This window comes from Polyodon spathula, chromosome 4, assembly GCF_017654505.1.
Source record: "Polyodon spathula isolate WHYD16114869_AA chromosome 4, ASM1765450v1, whole genome shotgun sequence".
In the NCBI taxonomy this organism is placed as follows: domain Eukaryota; kingdom Metazoa; phylum Chordata; class Actinopteri; order Acipenseriformes; family Polyodontidae; genus Polyodon; species Polyodon spathula.
The window spans coordinates 60,863,553-60,889,071 of record NC_054537.1 but is presented as its reverse complement, the minus strand read 5'-3'; the positions used below and the strand labels follow the sequence as shown (position 1 = coordinate 60,889,071).

The 25,519-nt window shown below is 36.7% G+C and overlaps 1 protein-coding gene across 2 annotated transcripts; it reads left to right on the top strand.

Annotated features, from left to right (window-relative positions):
• The first annotated feature begins 7,784 nt into the window (after positions 1-7,784).
• Positions 7,785-25,241, top strand: znf830 (zinc finger protein 830). 2 transcript variants are annotated; one of them, XM_041248239.1, is made up of 10 exons: positions 7,785-7,931; positions 8,505-8,604; positions 13,657-13,783; positions 14,227-14,266; positions 15,929-16,122; positions 16,771-16,861; positions 18,712-18,775; positions 19,218-19,298; positions 23,536-23,612; positions 24,422-25,241. In XM_041248239.1, the coding sequence occupies exons 1-10, from the start codon at positions 7,807-7,809 to the stop codon at positions 24,597-24,599; spliced, it is 1,077 nt and encodes a 358-aa protein (XP_041104173.1). In that variant the 5' UTR covers positions 7,785-7,806; the 3' UTR covers positions 24,600-25,241. The 2 variants fall into 2 exon arrangements, with proteins under 2 accessions (XP_041104173.1, XP_041104172.1); XM_041248238.1 differs by having other exon boundaries at positions 14,224-14,266.
• Positions 25,242-25,519: the final 278 nt, after the last annotated feature.

Here is a 25,519-nt window from a genome sequence, read left to right as displayed (position 1 = left end):
CTAAAAACAACAAATCATTCAGAATTAATTTGTTTAGCAATAACAACATTACACAGATATGTGGTGTATTAGACACCACAAAATAATACACCTTGTTATTGTACTTATCATTTTACTTACTGATGGCTATGGAATTTGTGCTTGAGTTATCCAATAGAAATCTAGGTTGTTTAATAGGGATTGGCTACTGAAGCTGATATAAATAAAGGTACCCATGCTCAGCTTTGTTCAGCTTATGGTCAGGTTACATCATTTTCTCTCGAAAGTAAATAAAGAAATATAGAAGTGACTCCTGTCTTGAACTCATGTTGTTCTAATCAATTACTGTATGTATCTTAGGATACACAGCAATAAACACATGTCAATCTGGTTGAAAAGCTAACCATTCTTATCTTTGGTGAACCTCTTCTATCTATACTTCTCTAAAAATGCATACAGTTTTTTTCACCCTTTAAAGCCCAGCAGATATTCCTCCATAGTGTTTAGGTCTGTCTTGAGAAATTCACCTTCTCTCCAATTCACCAGTGAATGAGGAAGAGAGTAAAGAATGTTCCACAAGAAAGGTTGGCCATGCAGTCTCCAGTTTATTAATCACATCCTCAACTCCATTCAAATCCAGCTTTAGAGATGTGGAAGAGATACCAGTATGTTAAATACAGTGCTCACTCAACTGCTGGTAAACTGGGGATTAGCTAAAAACTGGGAACTGGAACAAATACGGTATTTGCTAGCCTGTTGCTGGAAACCCAGTAAGCATATAAAGGCTCAGACATGGTTTGCAGCAAACATACTCATTTAGGAATGCAGCAAATGCAGCAAAAAACTGACTTTGGAACTTTTTACTTTTTAACTACTTTTAGTTTTTTTTCTTTGGCCAACTCAAGCAGCTTTTTAACCAGCTCCTCAGCCAGCACCAAATTTCCACCAAGTCAACAAGACCAGTTGAAAAACAGCAAACCACCAGCTCTAACCATCATACACTAGTTCTGGTCATATTTTCTGTCGGCAAAAGCTTTACAGAACATCCAGGAAGGGACATTTATCATATTATTGCACGTTAATGATATAGAAAATACAGATACAGAAAAGAGGGGCAATTGCCCCCGTAATAATCGACAGTTTTTTTGTTTGTTTGTTTGTTTTTTGTTATTTGCTTAACAAGTGAAATGTTGAGATTGTTTAGTTTTCCTGGCTGTATTTTCACCATGAATTGGATGAAGTGCATTATCCTGCGACTCACATTGTAAGTTCTGCCTGTACAATACCATTACGATTCTACCTGACACCACTTAAAGGACATATGCAGCAAAGTGAGTTTCACATTTCAGAAGGGTCTTAATACCTTTTGCAAAGGGAGTGAATCTATAGTGTGGTTGCAGGCTAACTGGATTGTCTATTAACTCCCTATGAATATTATTTGACATACCACAGGCCCAAGACTGAATAGCAAGGGGTGTTCAAGTCAGGATGTATAATTTTTTGCTTTGATGTTTTTTTTATTATTATTCACATTTTCTTCAACTTTATCAGTTAACTAGGGCATAGCTCCTAAATCTATTTTAATGTGAACATTTTATAGAAAAAAATTACATACTTACTGTAGACAAACAAAGCTGATGATTCTGTTGAACCTGAAAAGCAATAAACGCATATGAGAAATAATTTGATAATGGTACCTAAAGTACCCCTAACTATTTAAATTCTAATAAAAAAAATGTTTACCTTCAGGGTTTTTTGTGCAAAGCCTTTAATTATTGTGTCATGCAAATACAAATAATGTAGAAAGTTTAAGCAAAGAGGAATCTCTATTAATGTCAAGCATGTTACTAAAAGTGGATACTATTGTTCATAAAGTAGCTTTTAATTGTAATTCTCTTGTTGGACAAAACAGATTATGAACAAAATCCCCAAAAATATGCTGAAGAACTACAGTATCAGTGTCACTTACTCAGGCATCACTTACTATACCTGACAACTCCTGCCATTCCTTCAGCAGTAGAGCTGCTTTCTTTGTGATCTCTGTAATGTGGTCGGTCAGGTCGAGTAAATCCTCGATGAAGCTGGCCCCCTCCTCCCAGGGGCTCTCCTGTTTGGTGGGGTCAGACAATTGACTGTGGGGTTCAAGGTGGCAAAAAAATTAGGGACTTGCTTCGATGCAGTCTGTCCTCAGCATCACAACTTTATTTTCAGAACCTGACATACAGAATTTAAGACACAATGCATACATCTATATGAGGCTGTCTTTTCAATTGATCTGTATGTGATGCTGTGTGCCTTGAAATGTAGATGTGACATACCTTTGTCTAGAAGTGGTGTTCTCTGAAAAACAGCTAGTATTTTCACACCGTGAACCAACATCACATAAAAGGCTTTGGACAAAAGGATAAAACGTAGTACTTGGCAAGCTACGGGGTGCAAGGTAACCTAAAAAGGGAGACAGGTGGAGATGAGTAAAATAATACATCTGAGTACAAGGTAAAATTATGGATAACAAAAGCAGTTTATATGCCAAACAGCTTTGCAATGGGGAACAACCTTCTAAATTGTATCTGGTGTTAGAGTATTATAGACCTGTGACAGAGATTGAATGATTCTTGGTGTTAGATCTCCCTCCCGACCTACGAGGGGGCTGTGTAAAGGAACAGAGTACCCTGGACTAAATGGCATGACAGTTTATTCCCAGGGTTAAGTGGAAGTCGGCCATCTAGAAAGGGGGTGGAGCTACGTTACACAAACTCAATGACCCAGATGGGAAACGGCGTGGCATCCGCGGATTGGTGGAGCGGATGCGCTCATTGACCAAGGGGTCATGGGTGACATTATAAAAACTGAACATAATGACGTGATCTGTTCCTTTGTGAATGGTTAAAATGAGATTAAGCAAAAGGAAACTGTGGTGTAAAATCATTAGTGCTTTATTTGTTTGTTGTCATGTCTAAAAGAATACTGTTTGTTATTATTTAGATGGCTGAAACGATGCAGGAGGCCAGCACTGACCTGGACAACACTGCATTTTGTTTGCACGCAAGAACTGTATTTTCACCACAAGCACTAGAGCATGCATTGTGAACTGGTGTTTGTGTTTGTGCATGTGTTATGTGTGGGTGAACTGAAACGGCACTCTTATTATTTCGGGGCCAACCCACGGATTACAAATAAGTAATACACGCCGCTATAGTGCTTCATTATCCTTGTTATTATTTACTGTTGTTTTGCCATCAGGTCAATGTATTTAAAAAACAAACATTAAACAACACTGCACCTGGATTATAATTGTCTGTCTGTTTATTAATCACTGCTGCATTACCTTCACCTACACACCAGTTAACCACTTTGCCACAAGACCCTACTCAGAAAACATGAAGACATTTTTAAGGAATGCTTTTTATTAAATGTTGATAAACACTCTCTTCAGATTAAATAGTGCTGTGAAAAATAATAATTAACTTCTAACCCTCCGTAAAAGAGCTGAAAAGATTAACTGCAAACTTGATTTAATAAAATGTTTTTTCAGACATTTTTTAAAGCATAGTTCGATTAGTTAGATCAAGTTTGTCATTCATGAAACCTTATTCAACTGTTTGATTATTCTCGACCACTTTTTAAACACAGTCCTTAAAACAGCTCTTTTGACAAAGGACTGGGGATAGAAAAAAGTCCATCAAAATCCATAAACTACACCGATGTACCTATACTGTGTACATTTCATGTTATAACTTTTTTTGGGGGGAGGGGGTTGTGAACATATGATATGTTTAGTATTCAAATGAAAACTTACAGTCGTCCTGATATGCAAGAGGTTGCTGATGCCTAACAGCTGCCAGAATTAGGAACAATGAACAGAGCCAGAGAATTTCAGAGAGTGTCAGAACCTGAAAAAGAATTTACAGAAATAGTAAAAGGAAGCAAGTTGCAAACATTCATATATTTTCATGCAACTGAAACTAGAAACGGAATTCTTCATAATTAATACATTTTGTTTTTAAAAATATGTTGCACTAATTCAGTGAACTAAACACTCATATACAGTGTGAATTTTAGGCAGACTTGTTGCAGCTGTAGAAAGAGATATTGGCCTTGGCTGTTTATTTTGGGCCAGTGTAAAATGTGGATATATAAATTATACTAGTTAGAGCTGGTCAGATTACAGCTCCCCTGAACTAAATCTCGCACCCATTCAATCATTACTCAAAGTGATGAACATAAAGGGTTGGGTCCTTGTCCAAAGTATCAGTTGCCTGATATGTGGGTTTCTAAAGTATCTAGAGTACGTTATACAGTTGGTTTATTAATATGGGGACAGTCAGATGTCGCATGCGCTCCCCCTTCCTCCCACTGTGTTCCCGCTAAGGCTCCAGACATTGTTGCGCCGGTCCACAGCCGCACACCTCTGCCTGCCATTCCCGGGTCAAGCCATCTGGGTCCTTCCTCGCAAGTTTGCGGTCCATTACCGGAGGTGGCGGAAGAACCAGCCTGTCCTTGCAGAACCCCACCTGCAGGAAAGGGTGAAAAATTTTATTTTTGGACTTGAGGGTGGGTGATCTATTACTAGAACCACCGGATTTTCGATCTTACCTAGAATCGCCACGTGGGTCACTTTGATCCAAACAATTTTAAACTACTTTTTTTATGAAAATAAAAGACATACTATTGGATACAGCTGAAAAGTTGTATGCATGAACATCATATCTAACATTTGCATTGCAGAAACACTGTATTTAAATGGAAAATTAAACATAAAATGCTTTATTTTTAAAATGAGCGCATATACAGCACGACTACAAACAGTGAAAAAATATAATAAAATACACATTTAAAAAAAAACAGGTATGTATGTATGTACATGTGTACAGGTGACAGTGAGTGTATGTTCAAACAAAACTATAAAACAGAAATCATTGTTTCTAATACTACATAAAATTGAAATATAACATTACTTCTAGTATCATGGCTGCATTGTACTCTATGGAGGAGCATACTGAGCTGCCAGCATCCAGGAGCTGTGTTGTAAACACAGGAGCAGTTCTATTGAACACTATTGTGTAAACTGGTACATACAAACCTGTAAAACCAATTTTTTTCTAAAAGTAATATATATATATATATATATATATATATATATATATATATATATATATATATATATATATATATATATCATATTAGGCACAAAAGTTGTTATCCTACCTGTCATTTCAGTTTGCTGTATGCATCTGAGTGCAGTTTGCCATATTCCAATCAAAATGACTACTTTCAAGATTTAATATTTCCTTCTGATATATTCCCAGTTGCATTTATGGAACAAAACAAAGGATTGATGTCTCCCAGGTACATAGAAAAATAAGCAATAGGCTTTCACTCAGTTGGCATCTTGACAAATCCATAATCATAGCAATCTCTGTCTCGTAGTCTGTAAACAAAGGCTTGAAATAAAAAAATAAAAAAAGCATGTGTGCTAGGAGGAGGGTGTGTGTCTTGTTTGCTGCATTTACAAAAATAATACAATATCTTACTTTATATTAAAAAAGACATGTATTGTAATGCCTGGGTCACATAGACCCACGTGGCGGTTCTACGTAGAACGTTTTATAACGTTATCATTTTTGCAATTCTGGGTATCAAACGCTGTCAGGATATTTAATTCACATATTTAGAAAAAGTCAAAAATGGATATACACATACAATTTACAATGGAAGAGTAATTAACATTTTAAATCCAAAATGGGTCAAATTGACCTGAGTGGCGGTTCTAGTGTTAAAGTCTCTGGGTCCGTTCCGACATGATTATTTATTATTAGAGACCGGTGAATCTCGTGGGAATGTGGCTGGAGCCTTAATAAGGTAATTATTTGATTAATGGGTAATTAAGGCTCCAAAAATGAACAAAAAAAAGTGGAGCCGCACACTCAAACATATTCCTAAAAGTTTTCAAAATGTATTGAGAAAGAAACCAACGTTTTGGCTGCAAAGCCGTCATCAGGGTATAGACAAAAGTAGCAAATATTAATAGTCAACAAATTAAGAAGTCACAATCAGTCTACATACATTGATCGTTGTAAAAAGACATAATATATTGAAACAAGTTATTAATTAAAAGGTATAAAATCACTCAGATAATGTTGTGTAACTCATCAATAGTAATATTGCAAAAGATAAAGCTAATATATAACCAAGTATACTTTATAATGGATTATAATAACATCCAAGCATTAGCTTTTAATTAAACTAAATGAAATTAACAATTTAACAAAAAGACAATCTTTATTATTAAAATTTCTGAACACATCTGTAAATTCCCCCAAAAATATATACAATTACAATTTATCATAGAAGAAAAACAATAATAGTAATAATAACAATTTAAAGGAACGGTGTAAGATTGAAATCAACATTCATACCATTAGGAATAAGAGTTTTTACATTATGGATCCAAAAAGATTCTCTTTTTAAGAAAAAAAGTGTCAAAATCAGCACTCCTCCTTGAAAATTCAACCATTTCTATTCCAACATATCTAAGAGATGAAATCGAATGTTTGGCTTCTATAAAATGGGCAGCAACTGGATATGTTTCATTTTTACATCTTATCGTGCTACGATGTTCAGCTATTCTAGTTTTGAGAGCACATTTAGTTTTACAGACATAAGATTTTCCACAAGGGCATTGGATCAAGTATGTCACTCCCTTTGTGGAGCAAGAAATGATAATTTAATAGGAATCATTTTGCCGGTAAATGGATGTTTGAAGGAATGACATTTCAAAGTGTTACATTCAGCACATGCTTCACATTTATAATTACCATCTGTTACAGGTGTTAAGAGTACTTTTTGAGGCGAGGGAGGCATAATTATGGTTGAGATAGTGTCGGAGGAGAGACAAGACGTCAGTCTGTGAAATATAAATCAATTGCTATAGTAATATACTTGATTATAGTTTGTTTCCATGTTTGCCTATTTTGTTTTGGCCTGTGTGCCCTTTTGTTTATTATTGTGTTTTTGTTTGAACTGTTTATTTTGTTACTTAATAAAGATACGGCTGCGGCCGTTTCAGCCCTGTATCAATGTTGTTTATACTGCTTCCTGAACCTGACTTCACCACCCACACACACCACTCTAGACATCCTGCCACAGGGCCCTAGCCAATACAGCGTGAATCCAGAATAGCCACTAGCACACTGGCTCCCATTTGTCCTATACACTAGCACTTGCAATCTCACTTACTGTAAGTCAGAACACAAATTTCACAGTTTCTTACCAGTATCTGCACACATGCACAAAAAGAATAAAACAAATACAAATAGTGCAGACCAACCTTCCATCCTTTCCATTTTCTAAAAATTAGATTTTTTTTAAAACTACTTGTTGTAGTCAAATAAAAACAACGTGAAGTTATATCCCCCCCCCCCCCCCCCTTTTTTTTAAAGTTTTTATTTATTTATTAATTTACCCACAAGATTTACTGCATGTGTTACTGTACAACTGCATAAACAACCAACATGCTGTGCAAGATACCTGTTTGGGACTATCAGGAAAAAAGGCCATATAGTTTATGCAGTAGTATCACTGTATTTATGTCATCATAAAGGTAGAACGTAATTGTGATTGTTTGATTGTTTTTTTTTTTTTTTTGCCGTACACAAGACGAAACCTACTTTGGCCTCTAAGTTTCTTGTCTTTGCACGTTCAGCTCCCCAACGGCAGAGGTCACACTACCCAATAATGTGAAATGAAATATATCTTGCCTGAACAGGAAGCTCTTACTTTTGCTACCGGTTGCAGTCGTTGTCTTGTTTACAGTAACAGAAGAAAATGGCTGCATCCAGACTTGCGAAGGGAAAGAAAGTCGTGAACCAGGAGGAGTTACGACGGTTAATGAGAGAAAAGCAACGAGAAACAGCCGACAGAAAGAAACGAGTCGAATCGCCTTTTGCAAAATATCCTTTTATTTGTTTAGGTTGCTGGTATGTGCCACTGATGCATTTACCAATAATGCACCCTCTGGCGTCCTGTTGTCTTAAGTGGTGCATAAAGACAGTGTACAAGTTTAACACATGCAGTAAACATGATGTAGCCGTACTGTTCAGTCATTTCATAGTTGTACATTACATCGTACAAAAGCAAACTAATTGTTTTAGTCCCTTTTAATTATATATGGTCTGGATCGCCTTTGAAGACAGAGATATGAAAAAAAAAAGCAGGAATAACATTTCAACAAATAAAATAACACGGGAGATCTGACACTACAACTTGGCTTGTATAAAATAAATAAAAAGGCTAAGCTTTTAAATAAATAATAAATGCCTTACTGGATAAGTGTAATAAATTTACACTTACTGGAACACTACACAGAATGCTTCCTTCCATTGCATTTTAACAGTACTGTTAGACTATAAACATTGTGTGAAGTGCGTCTAACTTTTTAAATGCTTAACAAATATTTACGTTTGTATTACGTTTGTATTGCATTTGACATCTGTAGCTTCCTTCCTTAACTGCTGATTCTCTACATACAACAGCCTTGGTCACCTAAGCTGTGTGCTGTGCAACACACCTGTCAAGAATGAGATACTGTGGCAAACGCACATGCTCGGCAAACAACACAAAGAGGTGAGTAGACCTGGAAACAAACCGAGAAAGAACTAGACCAGTTTTACTTTTTGGTCAACATTTATGGTTTTCTCTTTTAATATTTAGTAAATTGTTATTGATTGAGCATGGAGTTAGTGGCGTCATATACTTAGTGTCCCGCGTTTCCGGTTATTCTGAATTTTACAGAAAAATGACAAGATTTTGTTTTGTTTAACTGGATGTCGGTTTTTACTGATTTATGCCCGATTTGTGTATGTTTTTCAATATTATTCTGGTACTATTTTCTAGGAAATGCACAATAATTTGATTAAAATGTTGTTTTATTTTGACTCTGACATTGTAGTAAGCAGCCCCCTTACAGAAATTTACCGTTCATTACCATAGGAGTTTACCATTAAATATTACCATTTGTATACCATTGAATTTCAAATGGTCATTTTAAGTGGTGTGGAACACTCTGTATGGTAGCTAATGGTAAGTGAAATGGTATTGTCAATGGTAAATTGAATAGTAATTTTCAGTAGTATTTCAGTGGTAAACTCAGTATTTTAAATGGTAATCTAGATACATTGGGTGATATACTGTAAGGTATTATAAATTTAGTTTATAAGCAGATTAGAGTGGTTACATTACCATTAGTACACAATGTGGTATTGATTGAACGTTTTATTTAATTATTTGTCATTTTAAAAACAAACAGCAGTAGTTAACTTAATGAATTAACCCTACATTTTGGAGTTGGTTCTCCTGCAGAAATAATCAACCCACATTTTTAGGCAGAAATCCACAACATACTTATTAATGAATGGAATTTTGTCAGAATTTACAATTAAAAAAAAAGCTTGACCCAGTGTTTAAATAAAAGATCATTTTAAAATGAAATGTTGTGACCGCATCACTCCAATTGTGTCCAATTATTATACCTCACCTTTTGTCCCAGTTTGGGATGCCTAGTATACATCTGCTCATATTTCATGCACACAGCTAACTCTGTACTGGCGTTGCAGTACTACAGAATAGGTTTGGCTGTGCTCTGGTTGTGGAGCCCTTGGTGCCTTTGTGCAGCTTGCCAGTTTTCTGAGCTGGAGCAGGGATGCTAGAGCACTCCGGAGCATGGAGCCAGAGCTGAGGTTCTGGAGCAGCTCCATTCTTTCCTGTATTTCACATTTTATAGGAAGAACATTTCCTTATTTATTCAGTGTGAACAGTTGAATGAACAAAGTGTATAAGTCTACGGACAAAATATTCAAATGTGAATTATTTAATGTAATATTTCTAATGATATAATTTACAAGGAGAATACATTATCCTAATGGAAATTTAAAAAAAATAAAATAAATTTAAGCTGTTTATTATTATTATTATTATTATTATTATTATTATTATTATTATTATTATTATTATTATTATCCGGGCTTGAAGTATGCATTTTAACAAACACTGTTTTTCAGGTTGCAACTTAAGTAGCTTGAACCTGGGGGGGAGGAAGGGGGGAGTGTTAAAGGTACAATTACAGCTATGAAATTAACTAAATACTTTTGCTTCACAAAGTCGAATAATGTTGAATAAGGCTATGTTAACACATTGAATTATATACTGCTTTTAAGTGTTCTATATACTGACAAAAAAGAACAAAAATAGAAAAATGTGACATTTCAAAACCGATAGCGAAATACTACTATTACTGTACTATACTACTATTATGGCTACTGGTAGATTTGCGTCTATTCTAAATAAAAGGCATAATACCACAGTAGTGACGTCAAAAAGGGATAATTCCTCTAGATGAAAATTATACTTTGATCCATTTGACTATTTGAGACCAGCACTTTCAATTCAAACACAAAATGTCTAGTTTTTCAATCGCTCGACAACACCCACAGTACATAAATGTTCATTAATGATCAACAAAATGAGAATACGTTAAAACAAACAAAAAAATGTAAAGGTGGTACATTCGTATCTCAGAGAAACGGATAACGACATAAAATGTCTGTAAAATGGCTGTAGTGCGGAACCTCGTCTTTAATATTCGCTTCACAAGGGTATCCATGTATTACAAAAAATAGCAGATGGGCATCTTCAGTGAGTTACAGGAAAACAATTCCATCTCAGGTTTTTGTGACAGTTTCTAAATTACTCTCCTAAATTACTGACCTTCGGTGTCATAATTTGTGACGTCACGGAAACCCGACCTGGAATTATATTCCTATTATGTGTGTCTGCAAAACGTTTGGCCATAGCTGTATAGATATTTTTATTTGCTATATAATTTTTGAAAACTTACCGACTGAAGAAACTTTATTTGTATTAATTTCCGTTCCAGTTGGTAAGCTGAAGTATGGTCCGCTTTCTTAATTTTCTTTGTTTACTGTAATAAACGCAATATAGCAAATTATAATAAAGCTACTGGCACCATGCGTTGATGTGGTAAACTTACTTTCTAATCATTCTGTACATTGAGCGCTCATGGATATTAGCACTTTCACATAACCAAATGCCTTCTAATCACTCCATCCCTCACCCCTCCTCTTCTCTCTCTGTCTTCTCTCTCACACACACACACACACACAGAGTACACTTTTAGCAGTGCATATATAGTAATGCAAGCTTAATAATAAAAAATGAAATATTTATTTACTTACATATGTTTCAGCCTACTTCTCGTCATTATCTGACTCGTCTATCATTTTCTGGTATGCTTTCTCCTTTACCCTCTGCCGTGTGACTTTTTTCATGAAAAGTACTATTATCTGTAATAATTTAGAATTTGTCATTCAATAAATTGGATGACCGGAAGATTTTTTTTCTGTTTTAAATACAAGGCATACCTGGAAATTCCAATATCCTTGCCGGATATTTTTTGTCCTTCCCATGCCATTTCACAAAAGACATTTTAACATTTCGTTGTTCAGATTAATTTCATTTAGTTTGGCTTCACTTATTTCTTAATATTTCGACTCCACTATCTCAACTGCTTGTTCTTCCAAAAAATCTAAGAAGTAGTATTTTATTTTTCTCTCTTTAGCTCAGTCTGTGTGGAGAAAATAATTTGCTTATAAAGCTATAACACAAACATGATTTGTACTTTGCTTGAGCTATAGCTTATATAAGATACATTGTAGAATAATACCAATACAAATTTATCACATACCCTTATAAAACGTGTACAGGTGTAATATAATAATACTGCGTACCTTGAATGTTTGTTTTTTTCAAAAACAACTTCCACTGCAGAATCAGCTCGGAAGAATGTCTCATGCCATCTTGTGCCCATTTAAATGACAGTATCAGCTTCTTATACTGAAATAGTATTCCATTATCTGACTATTAACAATCTTTTTGCTGATATGGACAAGTGATTTTTAAAAAAAAATTTGGAAGTATCAAACGGAGACATGCAAACAAAGTCGTACATGAAATATTCTTGCACGTGACAATTAATTTTCCATGGAAATTGTTACTTCTTGAGTATCCCTAAAAATATCACTTATTATTTTCATTTCCAGAATAGATGACGGTAAGTACAGTGTCTGAAGTGTCACAAACACACGATCACCTGATTATGTTGGCCAATCAGTCTGATTATTGTGGCAATTGCTGAGTGTATTAACTGCTAGCTTGATCAAAAACTAAATTGAAACACTTACACGAAAATATAATTTAGTGGATGAGGAATGGGGAGAAAACGTACATCAGTTTATGAATATTCAAAAGAAAAATGTTTAGAAGTATACAAAAAGCAAAAATTGCAGAAGTGGGTGAGATGAGGCAGAGGATGCATAGCGCTGCAAATACTGCTGCATTGAGGTACATGTTCGCGCTGGCAATAAAATAACTTACTTAGGGCTCCTGATCTTCCATTCTGGGAAAATTCAGTTTTTCAAAATGACCAATTCCGTTTTTACCAATGTATTAAGAATTAGCTGTTGAATTCATTTTTTTATTTTTTATTTTATTTGTTCCCAAGGTACTGTAGTTTTCAGGAAAAATCTTTCTTAAAGCAGTCCACTAGTAACAATGTACTGTAGGTCAGTCAACATAATGGTGTTTTGAAAAAACAGCTTATTGTTGGCATTACAATATACAGACTAGTCAAAAACGAGGGGCATTAATTAAAAAATATACAATGTTCAGGACACTTATCTCTCCCATCTGTAGTTTCATCTTCAACAACGCAGACTGGTTTATGCTGTACTTGCTGTAAAACTGCTTGCATGTGTTTCTTATATACCCTGGACAGATAGTTGTCTTAGTTAGAGCAGGGCTGTTCAACTAGTTATTTTTTAATTTAAGGGGGCCAGATTGGAAAAAAAGTGCTTTGCTGGACAGTCACTGTTTATTGCAGAGGTATGTATCGGTGACTTCATGCGACAGTACTGTCTGTCCATCAGCTAAAACACTGCGCTGTACTATGGCTTGTCAAGCGAGAAAAGCTCTGTTGGTCTCGGCATAATGTTCTGGGGAGGGCACAGTAAAACCTGTCCAATCCGGCATCGCTAAGGCAAGGAATATACAGAGTGCTGGTTTGCAGAGGTATGTCAAATCTAATACTGTACCAAAAAAATAAATGACAAACTATTTAAACACTTTATAAAAATCTATATTACTGAATAGGGTTAATTTCAATAGGGATTTGATCATTATGACAAAATTATGACAAACAGAAGGCCGGTTTATAGAGGGACTGGATTAGACAGGTTTAACTACTCTAGCCCAGAGGTTCTCACATTTAAAAAAAAAAAAAAAAAAAAAAAAAAAAAAAAAAAAAACCTAAATGAAAGGACTGAGGAAGAGCAAAAAAGACTTAACAAAGCTCCTAGGGAACCCCAGAGTTTGAGAACTATGTTAGCCCACCTGCCAAACAGACTACTGTAATTCTTGTTGTTTTCACTACCAAGAAGGAACAGAGGCTGATTTCAAACTAGTTAACTTTTGCTTCCATAAACACATTTGTTCAATTTTTTTCTTTTCTCGATTCATTAGGTATCTGTCCTTTTATAGTTTTTGAGGTTGGGAGTTTTTTTTTTTTGCATTGTTTAATTATTTGTTAACCCATTCAATTTCCAGAAAGTTGCAGAACTGAAAGGTGTCAAGCAGGTAGCTTCCAGTGCTTCAGCCAACCAGACACCTGCAGCTTCAACATTGAAGAGGAAAGCTCTGGACTCTGAGAGTGTAGAGGTCAAAAAAGTAAAAGGTAAAATATATTTAAATAAACACCCAATAAACATTTAATTGTTGTCCGTCTGGCTGTTGATGTTGGCCAGAATAATATCTTATCAAGTGATAAGTGATTATCAAATGGCCTAATATCGTGGGTGGTAAAAGTCTTACAGTACGGGTTAAGGATTTCATGAGGGAGGGACAGACATACATGTTTAGTTTAGATGTTTACACACTGCGCAGCATTGAGAAGAATTTCCATACATAGTTCATACAAATCCACATTCCCTAAATGGTGTTCATCTTAATGCATTCACTACATTTATATTTAGTGACTCCATAAGATGGCATGACAGGACATCCTTGTAGACTTTAACAAAATAATGAAAATGATTGGATGCAAGTCTTTGCCCCAGCTGTTAATTCGTTTCAGTTTAATGCATGGACTAATTTAACATATGTAACCTGTTACAGCAGCTTCTGGTGACCAAGCACAGTCTTCATCTTCTTCATCTGGGTAAGTTTTTATCACATTTATAGAAGGTTCAAAATGCAGTGCAATATAAACATAATCACTCCAAACTAAATGATTCCACATAGATTAGCTCACGAGAAGGATGCAATTACAAACTTTGCAACATGTGGTGCAAGCTATTTATATACAGTGCCGTGAAGAAGCCATATTGTCCAAATGGAGAAAGTTTGGGACAGTAGTGAATCTTCCCAGGACTGGCCATCCTGCCAAAATCTCACGAAGAGCAAGACGTAAAATCGTCCATGAAGTCACAAAGAACCCTAGAACAACATCCAGGGATCTGCAGGCCTCTCTTTCACCTCGGCTAAGGTCAGTGTTCATGACAAAGACCATCACAAAGACACTGGGCAAAAATGTGATTCATGGCAGAGTAGCAAGGTGGAAACCACTGTTCACTAACAAGAACATGAATGCTTGTCTCAAGTTTGCCAAAAAAACACCTAAATGAGTTCTGGAACAATGTTCTATGGACAGATGAGTCAAAAGTGGAATTTTTTGGCCAACATAAGGGGCATTCAGAACAGAAAATAGGAGGCACTTTTTTACACAGAGAATTGTGAGGCTCTGGAATCAACTCCCCTGTAATGCTGTTGAAGGTGACACCCTGGGATCCTTAAAGAAGCTGCTTGATGAGATTCTGGGATCAATAAGCTACTAACAACCAAACGAGCAAGATGGGCCGAATGGCCTCCTCTCGTTTGTAAACTTTCTTATGTTCTTAACACGGGCCCTGTTATGTCTGGCGAAAACCAAACACTGCATTCCACAGTAAGAAACTCATATCAACGGTCAAGCATGGTGGTGGTAGTGTCATGATTTGGGGATGCTTTGCTTCATCAGGACCTGGACGATTAGCCATCATTGAAGGAACCATGAATTCTGCTCTGTATCAGAGAATTCTACAGTAGAATGTCAGGCCATCCGTAAATGAGTTGAAGCGCAGTTGGGTCATGCAGCAAGACGATTCGAAACACACAAGCTAGTCTACATCAGAATGGTTGAAGAACAAGAAATTTAAAGTTTTGGAATGGCCTAGTCAAAGTCCAGACCTAAACCCCATTGAGATGTTGTGGCAGGAGCTGAAACAAGCAGTTTATGTTCGAAAACCCACAAATGTGCATGAAGGAATGAGCCAAAATCCCTCCACGGCGCTGTGAGAGACTGATCAATAACTACAGGAAGCGTTTGGTTGCAGTTATTGCTGCTGAAGGTGGCGTAACCAGTTATAAGGAGTCTAAGGGGGCGATTACCTTTTCACACGGGGGCATTGGGTGTTGCTTAACTTTCGTTAATAAATAAATAAAATAAGTATCAATTTTGTGTTATTTGTTAACTCTAGGCCCCTTTTATCTAATGTTAGATTTTGGTTGAAGACCTGATAACATTGTGTCAAAAAAAATGCAGAAAATCAGATGGGGGGCAAATACTTTTTCACGGTACTGTATAGACACATTTAACTAAGTTCACTAATGCCATGCATCTATTAGCTGTAACAAGGGCTTAGTGTTATTCAATATTGAGATGTCACAGTATAACCTGGAATGGCTGAGATTGCTAAGGAACCATTTTCATTGCTGTGGTTTCTTACACCAAATCTTAGTTCTTCATATTTTTTTATCCAGGCATGTTTTCCCTCTGTTTCAGGCTGCCAGCTGATTTTTTTGACAGCAAAGGTAGTAAGGGGGTTCCCAGCTCCACAAAATCGAAGCCTTCGGGGCTTAACTTGGTGGCCGGTGACTATGAAGAAAATGATACGGATGAAGAAAAAGAAGCCGGTTCCAGTGAAACCACTGGAAATGAAAATGCACAGAAAAATGCAGAGTTTCCACTGCCAGCAGGTTAGAATCACTTTTAATAGAGGTAGTTGGAATTGTAGATGTACGTGCTTCTTGTATATCAGTAAATACTATGATGGAATGCTTTCTGTATTTTTCAAAATAAATGTCGTTGCTATAAAAGGGTCTTGCATGGAGCCAAAAAAAGCTATAGATTTCCCAATCATGGATATTTTCACACATGATTTGCCCCACGATCCAACAAAAAACAGGTCTTAAAGCAGTCCACTAGTAACAGTGTACTTTAGGTCAGTCAACAAATAAAGGTGTTTTGAAAAAACAGCTTATTGCTGGAATTACAATATACAGCTGTCCTCTGAAGAGTGTAACATTAGACGCCCACTTTTTTCCACACTGCACTCACAATGCAGCCACCCAGAGCTAGTATCGGAGGATAACGCAGCCCTGGGCTGCTTACAGGCAAGCCCGCAGGTGCCTGGCCAGACCACAGGGGTCGTTTGTGCACGGTGAGCCGAGGACACCCTGGCTGACCTAACCCTCCCTCCCGCATGCCGTGACTACATTGGGGACCATTTGCCCAATTTTTATGAACCAATGCGTAGGAGTTTCTTATGAGATACAATATTGACAACTGTAACGTATCTCTTGTTTGTGTGTTCCTCACATTCCTTGTTCTGATTTGTATTGTAGATTCTTTTGATAGCATAATTCCACCTGCTCCTGCAGTGTCTCATTCTGGATCTATTCACAAAGCTGATGAGCAAGAAAAGCCAGTGGAAAGGTAAGGCTTGGGACCAAACCTTTTGAATCTGTACAGCAGGTATGCTCAGCAGGTATTCTGAGCAGCTAAAGGCACAAAAATTAAGAGACCACTGCAAAATTATCAGTTTCTCTGGTTTTACTATTTATAGGTATGTGTTTGGGTAAAATGAACATTTTTGTGTTATTCTATAAACTACTGACAACATTTCTCCCAAATTCCAAATAAAAATATTGTCATTTAGAGCATTTATTTGCAGAAAATGACAACTGGTCAAAATAACAAAAAAGATGCAGTGTTGTCAGACCACGAATAATGCAAAGAAAATAAGTTCATATTCATTTTTAAGCAACACAATACTAATGTTTTAACTTAGGAAGAGTTCAGAAATCAATATTTGGTGGAATAACCCTGATTTTCAAGCACAGCTTTCATGCGTCTTGGCATGCTCTCCACCAGACTTTCACATTGATGTTGGGTGACTTTATGCCACTCCTGGCGCAAAAATTCAAGCAGCTCGACTTTGTTTGATGGCTTGTGACCATCCATCTTTCTCTTGATCACATTCCAGAGGTTTTCAATGGGGTTCAGGTCTGGAGATTGGGCTGGCCATGACAGGGTCTTGATCTGGTGATCCTCCATCCACACCTTGATTGACCTGGCTGTGTGGCATGGAGCATTGTCCTGCTGGAAAAAACAATCCTCAGAGTTGGGGAACATTGTCAGAGCAGAAGGAAGCAAGTTTTCTTCCAGGACAACCTTGTACTTGGCTTGATTCATGCCAAAGCTGCCCGATTCCATCCTTGCTGAAGCACCCCCAGATCATCGCCGATCCTCCACCACATTTCACAGTGGAGTGCGAGACACTGTGGCTTGTAGGCCTCTCCAGGTCTCCGTCTAACCATTAGATGACCAGGTGTTGGGCAAAGCTGAAAATTGGACTCATCTGGGGGTGCTTCAGCAAGGCTGGAATCGGGCAGATTTGTCTTTGTGAAGGGCGCATGAATCAAGCCAAGTACAAGGTTGTCCTGGAAGAAAACTTGCTTCCTTTATTTATAGAATAAAACAGAAATGTTAATTTTACCCAAACACATACCTATAAATAGTAAAACCAGAGAAACTGATAATTTTGCAGTGGTCTCTTAATTTTTTCCAGAACTGTATGTGTGTGTGTGTGTGTGTGTGTGTGTGTGTGTGTGTGTGTGTGTGTGTGTGTATATATATATATATATATATATATATATATATATATATATATATATATATATATATATATATATATAATGTAACAAATATATTACTTGTTTACCACCTCTAGTATTTTCAAAGCTAGAATGCTGCTGTATTACAGCATTGTTTCAAAGGATGTTATAACAAAAAAAATAGAAATAAATATTGGTATGACCGTATGTGTGTCATTTTCATAGCCTGTTACACACAACCTCATTTAAAAAGAAATGTATTAGCATACATGTATTTGTCTACATCGACAATTTTATTATTTCATTCTGGATTTATTCAATAGTTAATTAGGTCCCAGCTCTCAAGATACTAATCTGTGCTGAAATGCCATTGTTATATTTATTTATTTATTTATTTATTTTTTTACTTTAGTTACATGTTTATATAATGACCTCAGATACTTTTGAATTTAATTTGCAATAACTTATTGTATGTGCATTTTTAATGAAAATATAGAACGCAAGGAGCTAGAATATCATAATTTAACTGCAAATTGAAATAAGTAACTCATTTAGCAGCTGTCTTAACTTTTTTGTTTTAGAAGTATAATTGGTGTTTTTCCCCCTAATGACTAATGATGGTGCTAATATGAAATTGGTTCTAACAGTTGAATTGCCTTTCATTTGCAGAAAAGATAACACAGCAGAAGCTCTGCCAGAGGGATTTTTTGATGATCCAGTAAAAGATGCCAAGGCAAGTGACGCACGCCTTTGGTGTTCTGATTTGTAGTATTATTAGCAATCACTAGAAATAACAAAATGCATGTCTGTTCAATTAATCTACACCCAACCAATGTTTTAATCATATATAAAAGATTATTTGTGAAAACAGGGTGTGGGTTTCTTTAAATGTATTTTTTATCTTTTAAAACTAGCTTGGCTGTGCTGATAATGTTGTACTATTTCAGCAGAGGGGGTATTTAGACATCCAGTTTGAAAATCAGATTCTTCTGAAGAAGATTTGATGAGTTTTCAATGAATCATTAACTTTAATTGATAATTAGTCATTGACAGAGTGACATTTGTAATTCCTTGCTGAGATGCATGGCCATGGGTGACAGGGATATAGTAGAGGCGCTCGTACTAATACATCAGTATGTGTGCAATTTGTAAAACTCTCCCCTTGACGCTTTTAGGTGCGAAAAGTAGACGCACCAAAAGACCAAATGGACAAAGAGTGGGACGAATTCCAGAAGGAGATGCGACAGGTCACTAATGTAAGTACGGATTATGAGTCTCCTTACCTCCTTAGACTTCTCCCTCGTCGGTTCCGTTCTATACGTTCTCAGACAAACGTATTGGTACCCTGTGCTTACTGTACCACAATTCAAGGTAATAAGCTCTAACCCATTTTGAATATAACACAAAGCTAAATGTATAATTCCTAGTAATTGTTTGTGAAGAACATTTGTAACTAGTAAAACACTTTCCATTAAAATATATTGTTTCTGTCACCAAAGGATTTTAGTTCCATTTTTAAACTGCAGCTGTATCTGTACTGATAAGGGGGCGGGGGGGGGGGGGGGGAGTATTCCAACTTGGCTCGACTGCAGAATGACACCCTTTGGAAGTCTGCTAGACTTAACTGAATTATAAACTGGATGACCCAGTTTTTGGCCTGTTCTCCAAAAACCCCATGCTGTGAGAATCAGCCAGGTGAAACTTTTTAAGCAAATGCAGATTTTGATCATAACTGCGTGACAAGCTTCAAACAATATGTTCACACTTTGGACAATAAGGATTAGCTCATAGACTTACTGTCTCCCTGATCCGTTCTGAACCTGTCAAACATAGCAAAACACTTCCATCTTGTGGAGAATGGAGGTAAAGTCGAACTGAGACGAGCTATAAAGGAACAGGGCACAATGGAGAAATGTATTTCAGATAACAAAATAAAAATTCTCAACAAAACAGGAGTCCTGTTTTGAATTATGAGGATAACATTTTTATTTGAAATTAACCACCCAGCTGCCTGTTTATTAATTTTTTTTTTCTTTTGTGCAGATTTCCTATTTTTTTTTTTAAATGCACACTTTTATTGTGATAAACGGAAACACAGCATTTCAGTAGAACTTAAATAACAAAATAACAACAATGTGTTTACATTTGTAGCATTAAAATATAGATCACAACATAATATTTATTATTTTTGGTTTTACAATGGCAGCTTTATAAAAGTATAAATAACATTTACAATGGCAGCATTATAATAACATTATAATACAGAGCAGGCATATCACTTTTTAGAAATATTTTTTTGTGTGATAGATTTCACAGCAGACACACTTCAAACCCTCATCAATGCTAAATTCTTTATCAAGCACATATACATCAGAAAACTTGCATCACAAATTTAATTCATATACAGTATCTTCCCCAGTTTCAGGCACGGTGTGTAGCGCTGTTATATGAATTATCTGGGAAGTCCAAGCACAATAAATAAATCGGTCATTTTGACCAGTATCAAACCTGACATCCCTTCCTTACAACCTGTAACACCAATAAATAAATAAATAAATTTCCTTATTCTCTGTAGATACACAGGCATACATTTTTCACTCTCAGCAGTGTGTATACAGATGATCCGGTCTGTCAAGCACATTTCTTAGGCACTGCTGCCACCTGCTAGTAAAAAATAAAACTGCATAAATTTTTTCACTGAAGCATGTTAAAATGCAGTGTTAGAATTTGCAGGTGCACTTCCAAGCTCCTGCACGTTATTCTCACGGGAGTGACACATTTGGACTTGCATGTGCTCCACGTGGAAATCGCGGGATAAGCAGCTGGGTGGTTAACAAATACAAATCTCTTTGTTGGATTAACCAAATGGACATGAAAACATTTCCAAGAAGATTGAACATTGTCATTGACATTGGAAATACATCTAAGCATATTGGAACTAAAAACTCGATGTGAAAGTGTTCTAAAAAATCCTGCAAGGAAATATAAATGTATTTTTAATGATATCATGAGAATACAGGTTTTAAAATCTCATTTCTTACAAGAAGACAACGGTTTAATATGAGCGTTTTTGAAATCACATAGGGAGAAGTAATCTGAAACATGTAAAAGACTGTTAGGTATTTTATTATATAAGTTATGGTTAAAAGTGACATTTTACCTAAAATATGGTAAGTGTTACAATGAAGGATGTTGCCTTTTTACGAGATAAAGAGATAAAGCCAGACCTCATTTGAGGGGAGTATTTACAAATCAAAGAGATCTGTCACTGACTTGCTCATCAAAACATCACGCCCTCTGCCGTCCTGGTTCCTGGTTCCTGTTTCCTGTTTCCTTGTGCTGGCCTAAACTCGAAAGACTGCTTGTTTCTTTGTTTCAATGAAAGATAAACTTTTATGCATCACTTGGATTCAGTGCTCTACAAGAAATCTCTTTGCCAGAATACCTACAAACAACGACACACTGTACTTTTCTGCAACACTCACTTAAAATAACTGCACACACGCTGCCGTGGTAAATATATATAGTTCATATCGACTCAATTGTGTCTCAGTAGTAATAATATTTGCAATGTATTAAACATGTTTAATGGAATCCGCTTAAATAACTTTAGAATGTGTTGATACAGTTGTTAAACGTATTTATCTTATCTGAAGCCATTTTGTAATAATAAAAAAAAATACTATGCAAACTTAACTATTTAAATCACATCTAAGATTTCTTTAATATGGAAATTGTTGGGCATTTATTAGAAAACAAATTATACTATTTCGATATTAGTTTTTATAAACCTTTGATCATTTTTCTTTACATGGTATAACTTTGTTATTTAAACACATGGTTAAATGAAATTTGATACTGTAAAGATTTTTAACTATTCAATTTTTGTAAACAATTTTATAATTATTTTCATTTCTTGAAAATTACAGGTTTTTTTTTTGGTTAGTGTTTGTACCATTTAGTTTCGTTAATTTTTTTTTTTTTATTAAAAAGCACAATATCACATTTAAACTTGTCTTCCCTGCCTCTGAGTCTCATCCTGATATTCACCAGACTGGGCTGTGACGTCATTCTTTCACACACCCTTGTTTCAGTATTAAGGAGAACCCTATCGCTGGTTCCTGGGTGGATGTGTTCAGCAGGGAAATGAAACAAGAGATGTGTTGCTAGGCAACTAGTTGAGCAGATAGGCTTGCCCGGTGCTGAGCTGGTTGGGAGGTTCGGATTGGCTAGGGGGCGTTCCTGGGGAGGCTGCACGCAGTTCAGAAAGCATCTGCGCCACAGCCTGAGGCAACTGCACTGCCATGCTACACAGAGAAGAGCGTCCGCTCCGCAGGATAACTACTACAGGAACCCTTCAACTGGAAGAATGTGCCTGAGAAAGCTTTGTTTTGTTTTTCTTTATTAAATCTGACATTAGGGCTACCATTGCTGGTACCCTAGTGGCAACACCTGTGTTGTGTGTCAACACCCAATGCTCTGTGTCTTAATCATTATTATTCAGTGATGACCCACGCATGTAAGACTTCCCCCTGTTACAGATGTTGGCAGCAGTGGACGTCACTGGTTCTGCTGAGTCAAGGCAGGCTAGGCACAGAGCTGTTGGCTGCCAGGATGCACAGGCAGAACCAGGTGAAGGTGAGCAGCCACTGGAAGTGCTACTGAAGCAACGGAGATGTCGGTGGAAGTCCAGAGGGGGAGGAGTTAACATCCTTAAAGGCTAAAGTAGGAGTGCCTGCCTGCCTGCCTGTCAGAAGAGCCAGATGAGGTGCTATGGTCCAAGGAGGAGTACCTGCCATCCTGAGAGCCAAAGAAGGAGAGCTACCGTCCCGACAGACTGAGGAGAAGGAACTGCCATCCCTGATAGCGAGGATGGAGAGAAGCGACAGGTTTCTATGGCGGAGGAGTCAAGGAGACCAGCTCCACCAATCCGGCATCTATGGGTCAGCTCCCTCGGCCCCACTGTCGTGTCTGAACCTCCCATCACTTACTGACCCCCTGCCAAAACAGAAGAGAAACCAACTGAAGAATATCAAATGTACCTGTGGTGCCATTCTGAGGGGGAGCATATGTGACTGGGAGAACTCTGTCACTGCTTCTTGCGCAGGTGTGTGCAGCTGGGACACGAACAGGAGACTAATGGCAATGAAGCTTGCCTTCTCGCTGGAGTCAGCTACCAGATGTTGATGCCATCAGGGTTCTACACAAGTTTCAAAATGAAAGACTGACTTGCTGGGCCATATCTGGTTATTTGCAGGAATTTAAATGTCTACTAAAGCATGAATAGCTTATAACAAGGATTAGTGTCACTGCTTTTGTAATGTCATTTAACAAAAATAATGTTAGGATTAAAGACACTTGCCTTGGCTACAGTCACAGACTGGAATGATAAGCACTTCAATTAAAGCCCCATTGTTTACCCCAATTATTCTTTCATAATGCTTTTTTGAAAAATTGTGTTGGACAACATTTATTTAACTTAATGGTGTGCAGGTTTCGGAAGCGATCGTAGCAGAGGATGATGAAGAAGGGCGCTTGGATCGGCAAATCGGGGAGATTGACGAGCAAATGTGAGTAGTTGATTTTGGTACATTTTTATGAACGTTTAAATGGTATGTAGGTGTCAGCGTTTAAACAATATATACATACACACAGACTCTTTATATTACATTCTGATGTATACTGACAACCCTGGTTAGTATTTTCCAAGCAAAGAACCCCTAAATAAGCAAATAAGGTTTTAACATGTCACTCGATTTCGAATTTTTTATCGGTTCATTTATGGGAATTAGTTGATTAACCGGTAGAGTCATCCGTGCACATTTGTAATAAAGGTATCGACATTATAGTGGCTGTCCTGCATGTCATACTAAAAAATCAATACAATCTAATGTGAATTTGAATGTTTTAAAAGCATTTTGTTTTATTACTTATCTTAGTAAATGTCTCTTTTTCTATTTGTAACTGTGTTCCACTGCACCTGCAGTGGTACATGGGGTGTACACTCCTAGCGATACAGGGACCAATATATTTCAACAGTTTTTGTCACTCTTGATGAGATCATTTCCACCGTGTTCTAGCGTAAGAATAATCAGACCTTGCAACAGTAGATGAAGTTGAAAAGGATGGGACCTGTATGTTTATTAACTGTAGGTTCCCTACGCAGAGGGCACTGTTGCCAAAACACAAAATCCAAAAAATAACCAAAACAAAACCTAACTCCTCCTAGGAGTGTTTATTATATTTTTAAAGATCCTGCTGCTTTCTGAATTAAAAATAAATAAATAAAGAAAGAAAGTTTTAACGTTAGTTGTTTTTTTTTTTTTTAACCAGAGAAGTGTAAGAACTACATTCCCCCCCCCCCTTTTTTTTTCTCCAGAGAATGTTACCGTCGTGTGGAGGTGCTGAGAAACAAGCAGGAGATGATAAAAGAAAAACTGAAGAGCACAATGGAAGCCAAATCACTGCACAGTACTGATGAAATTGACAGCGAGGAGGAGGAGGAATTACAGGACCTGCTTTCAGGAGACTGGAGGGCTAAAGGAGCTCTGTCATAACAACTGCTCCTTTTTGTTTTCCATTTGAATGAAGTCTGGATTCAGAAATATAGGGCAGGATTGTATACACGATTTATTTTTTCATGTTTGTTTTAACTCGAGGCGGGAATGCAATCCTAATCGTGTCTGGGGTAGTTGTTCTACATCCAGTGTCCCAACAACAACACTGTTTCTTTGTTGCACATTTAACCTTCCTTGTTAACTTGTTCTTGCATTAGAGTGGACTGCCTTGCAACATAAAGGAATTGGATATGTGTAAAGCAACACCTGTGCCCTCTGTTTTACTCCAGCATTCTGCTTGTTCATTGATACAGCTGGTCATTAAAAAGTGTATTATATCAGTATTCTCTGTTATTCCTTTTAGACAAATCAATGTTAGTTTTGAATCAATTTTTTTTATTTTATATATTTTTTTTTTGTTAAGAAATGCATTGAAACCTCGCTATAAAGCTAGCACAAATCAGTGTAATACATTTCAGATCTTTGAAGCACATGAAAGCTTTGAGTGTCCAGTTCTTTATTATAATAGTTTGGTATATGTCAGAGGTGGTCAGACTGTGGCTTGCGGGCAGTTCAAGTGTAGAAAGAATAAACAAAAACGAAGAGAAAGTTAAAATAAACACAATATTTTTGTTCTCTGTCGTTCTGTCTCTCCTTTTTCTTTGAGCCTTTGTGTTAAATGCGAGGATATTTCGTTGACTTTTGACTCTGCTCGCTGGCGCATACGTATTTCGATCACCGACTGAAAGCAGGATGTGCGGTTCAAAGTAAATTTCATAATTTTGAATTAAATGCTCATTCATTTCGTAGAGACAATGGCATTGAGCAAACCGTCCATGTGTAATAAACGAACGTATGAGGCTTTAAACCAGACTGGGAGAGTTTGCCTTCTCTGAAAACAGTGGTAAACCTGTATCTCA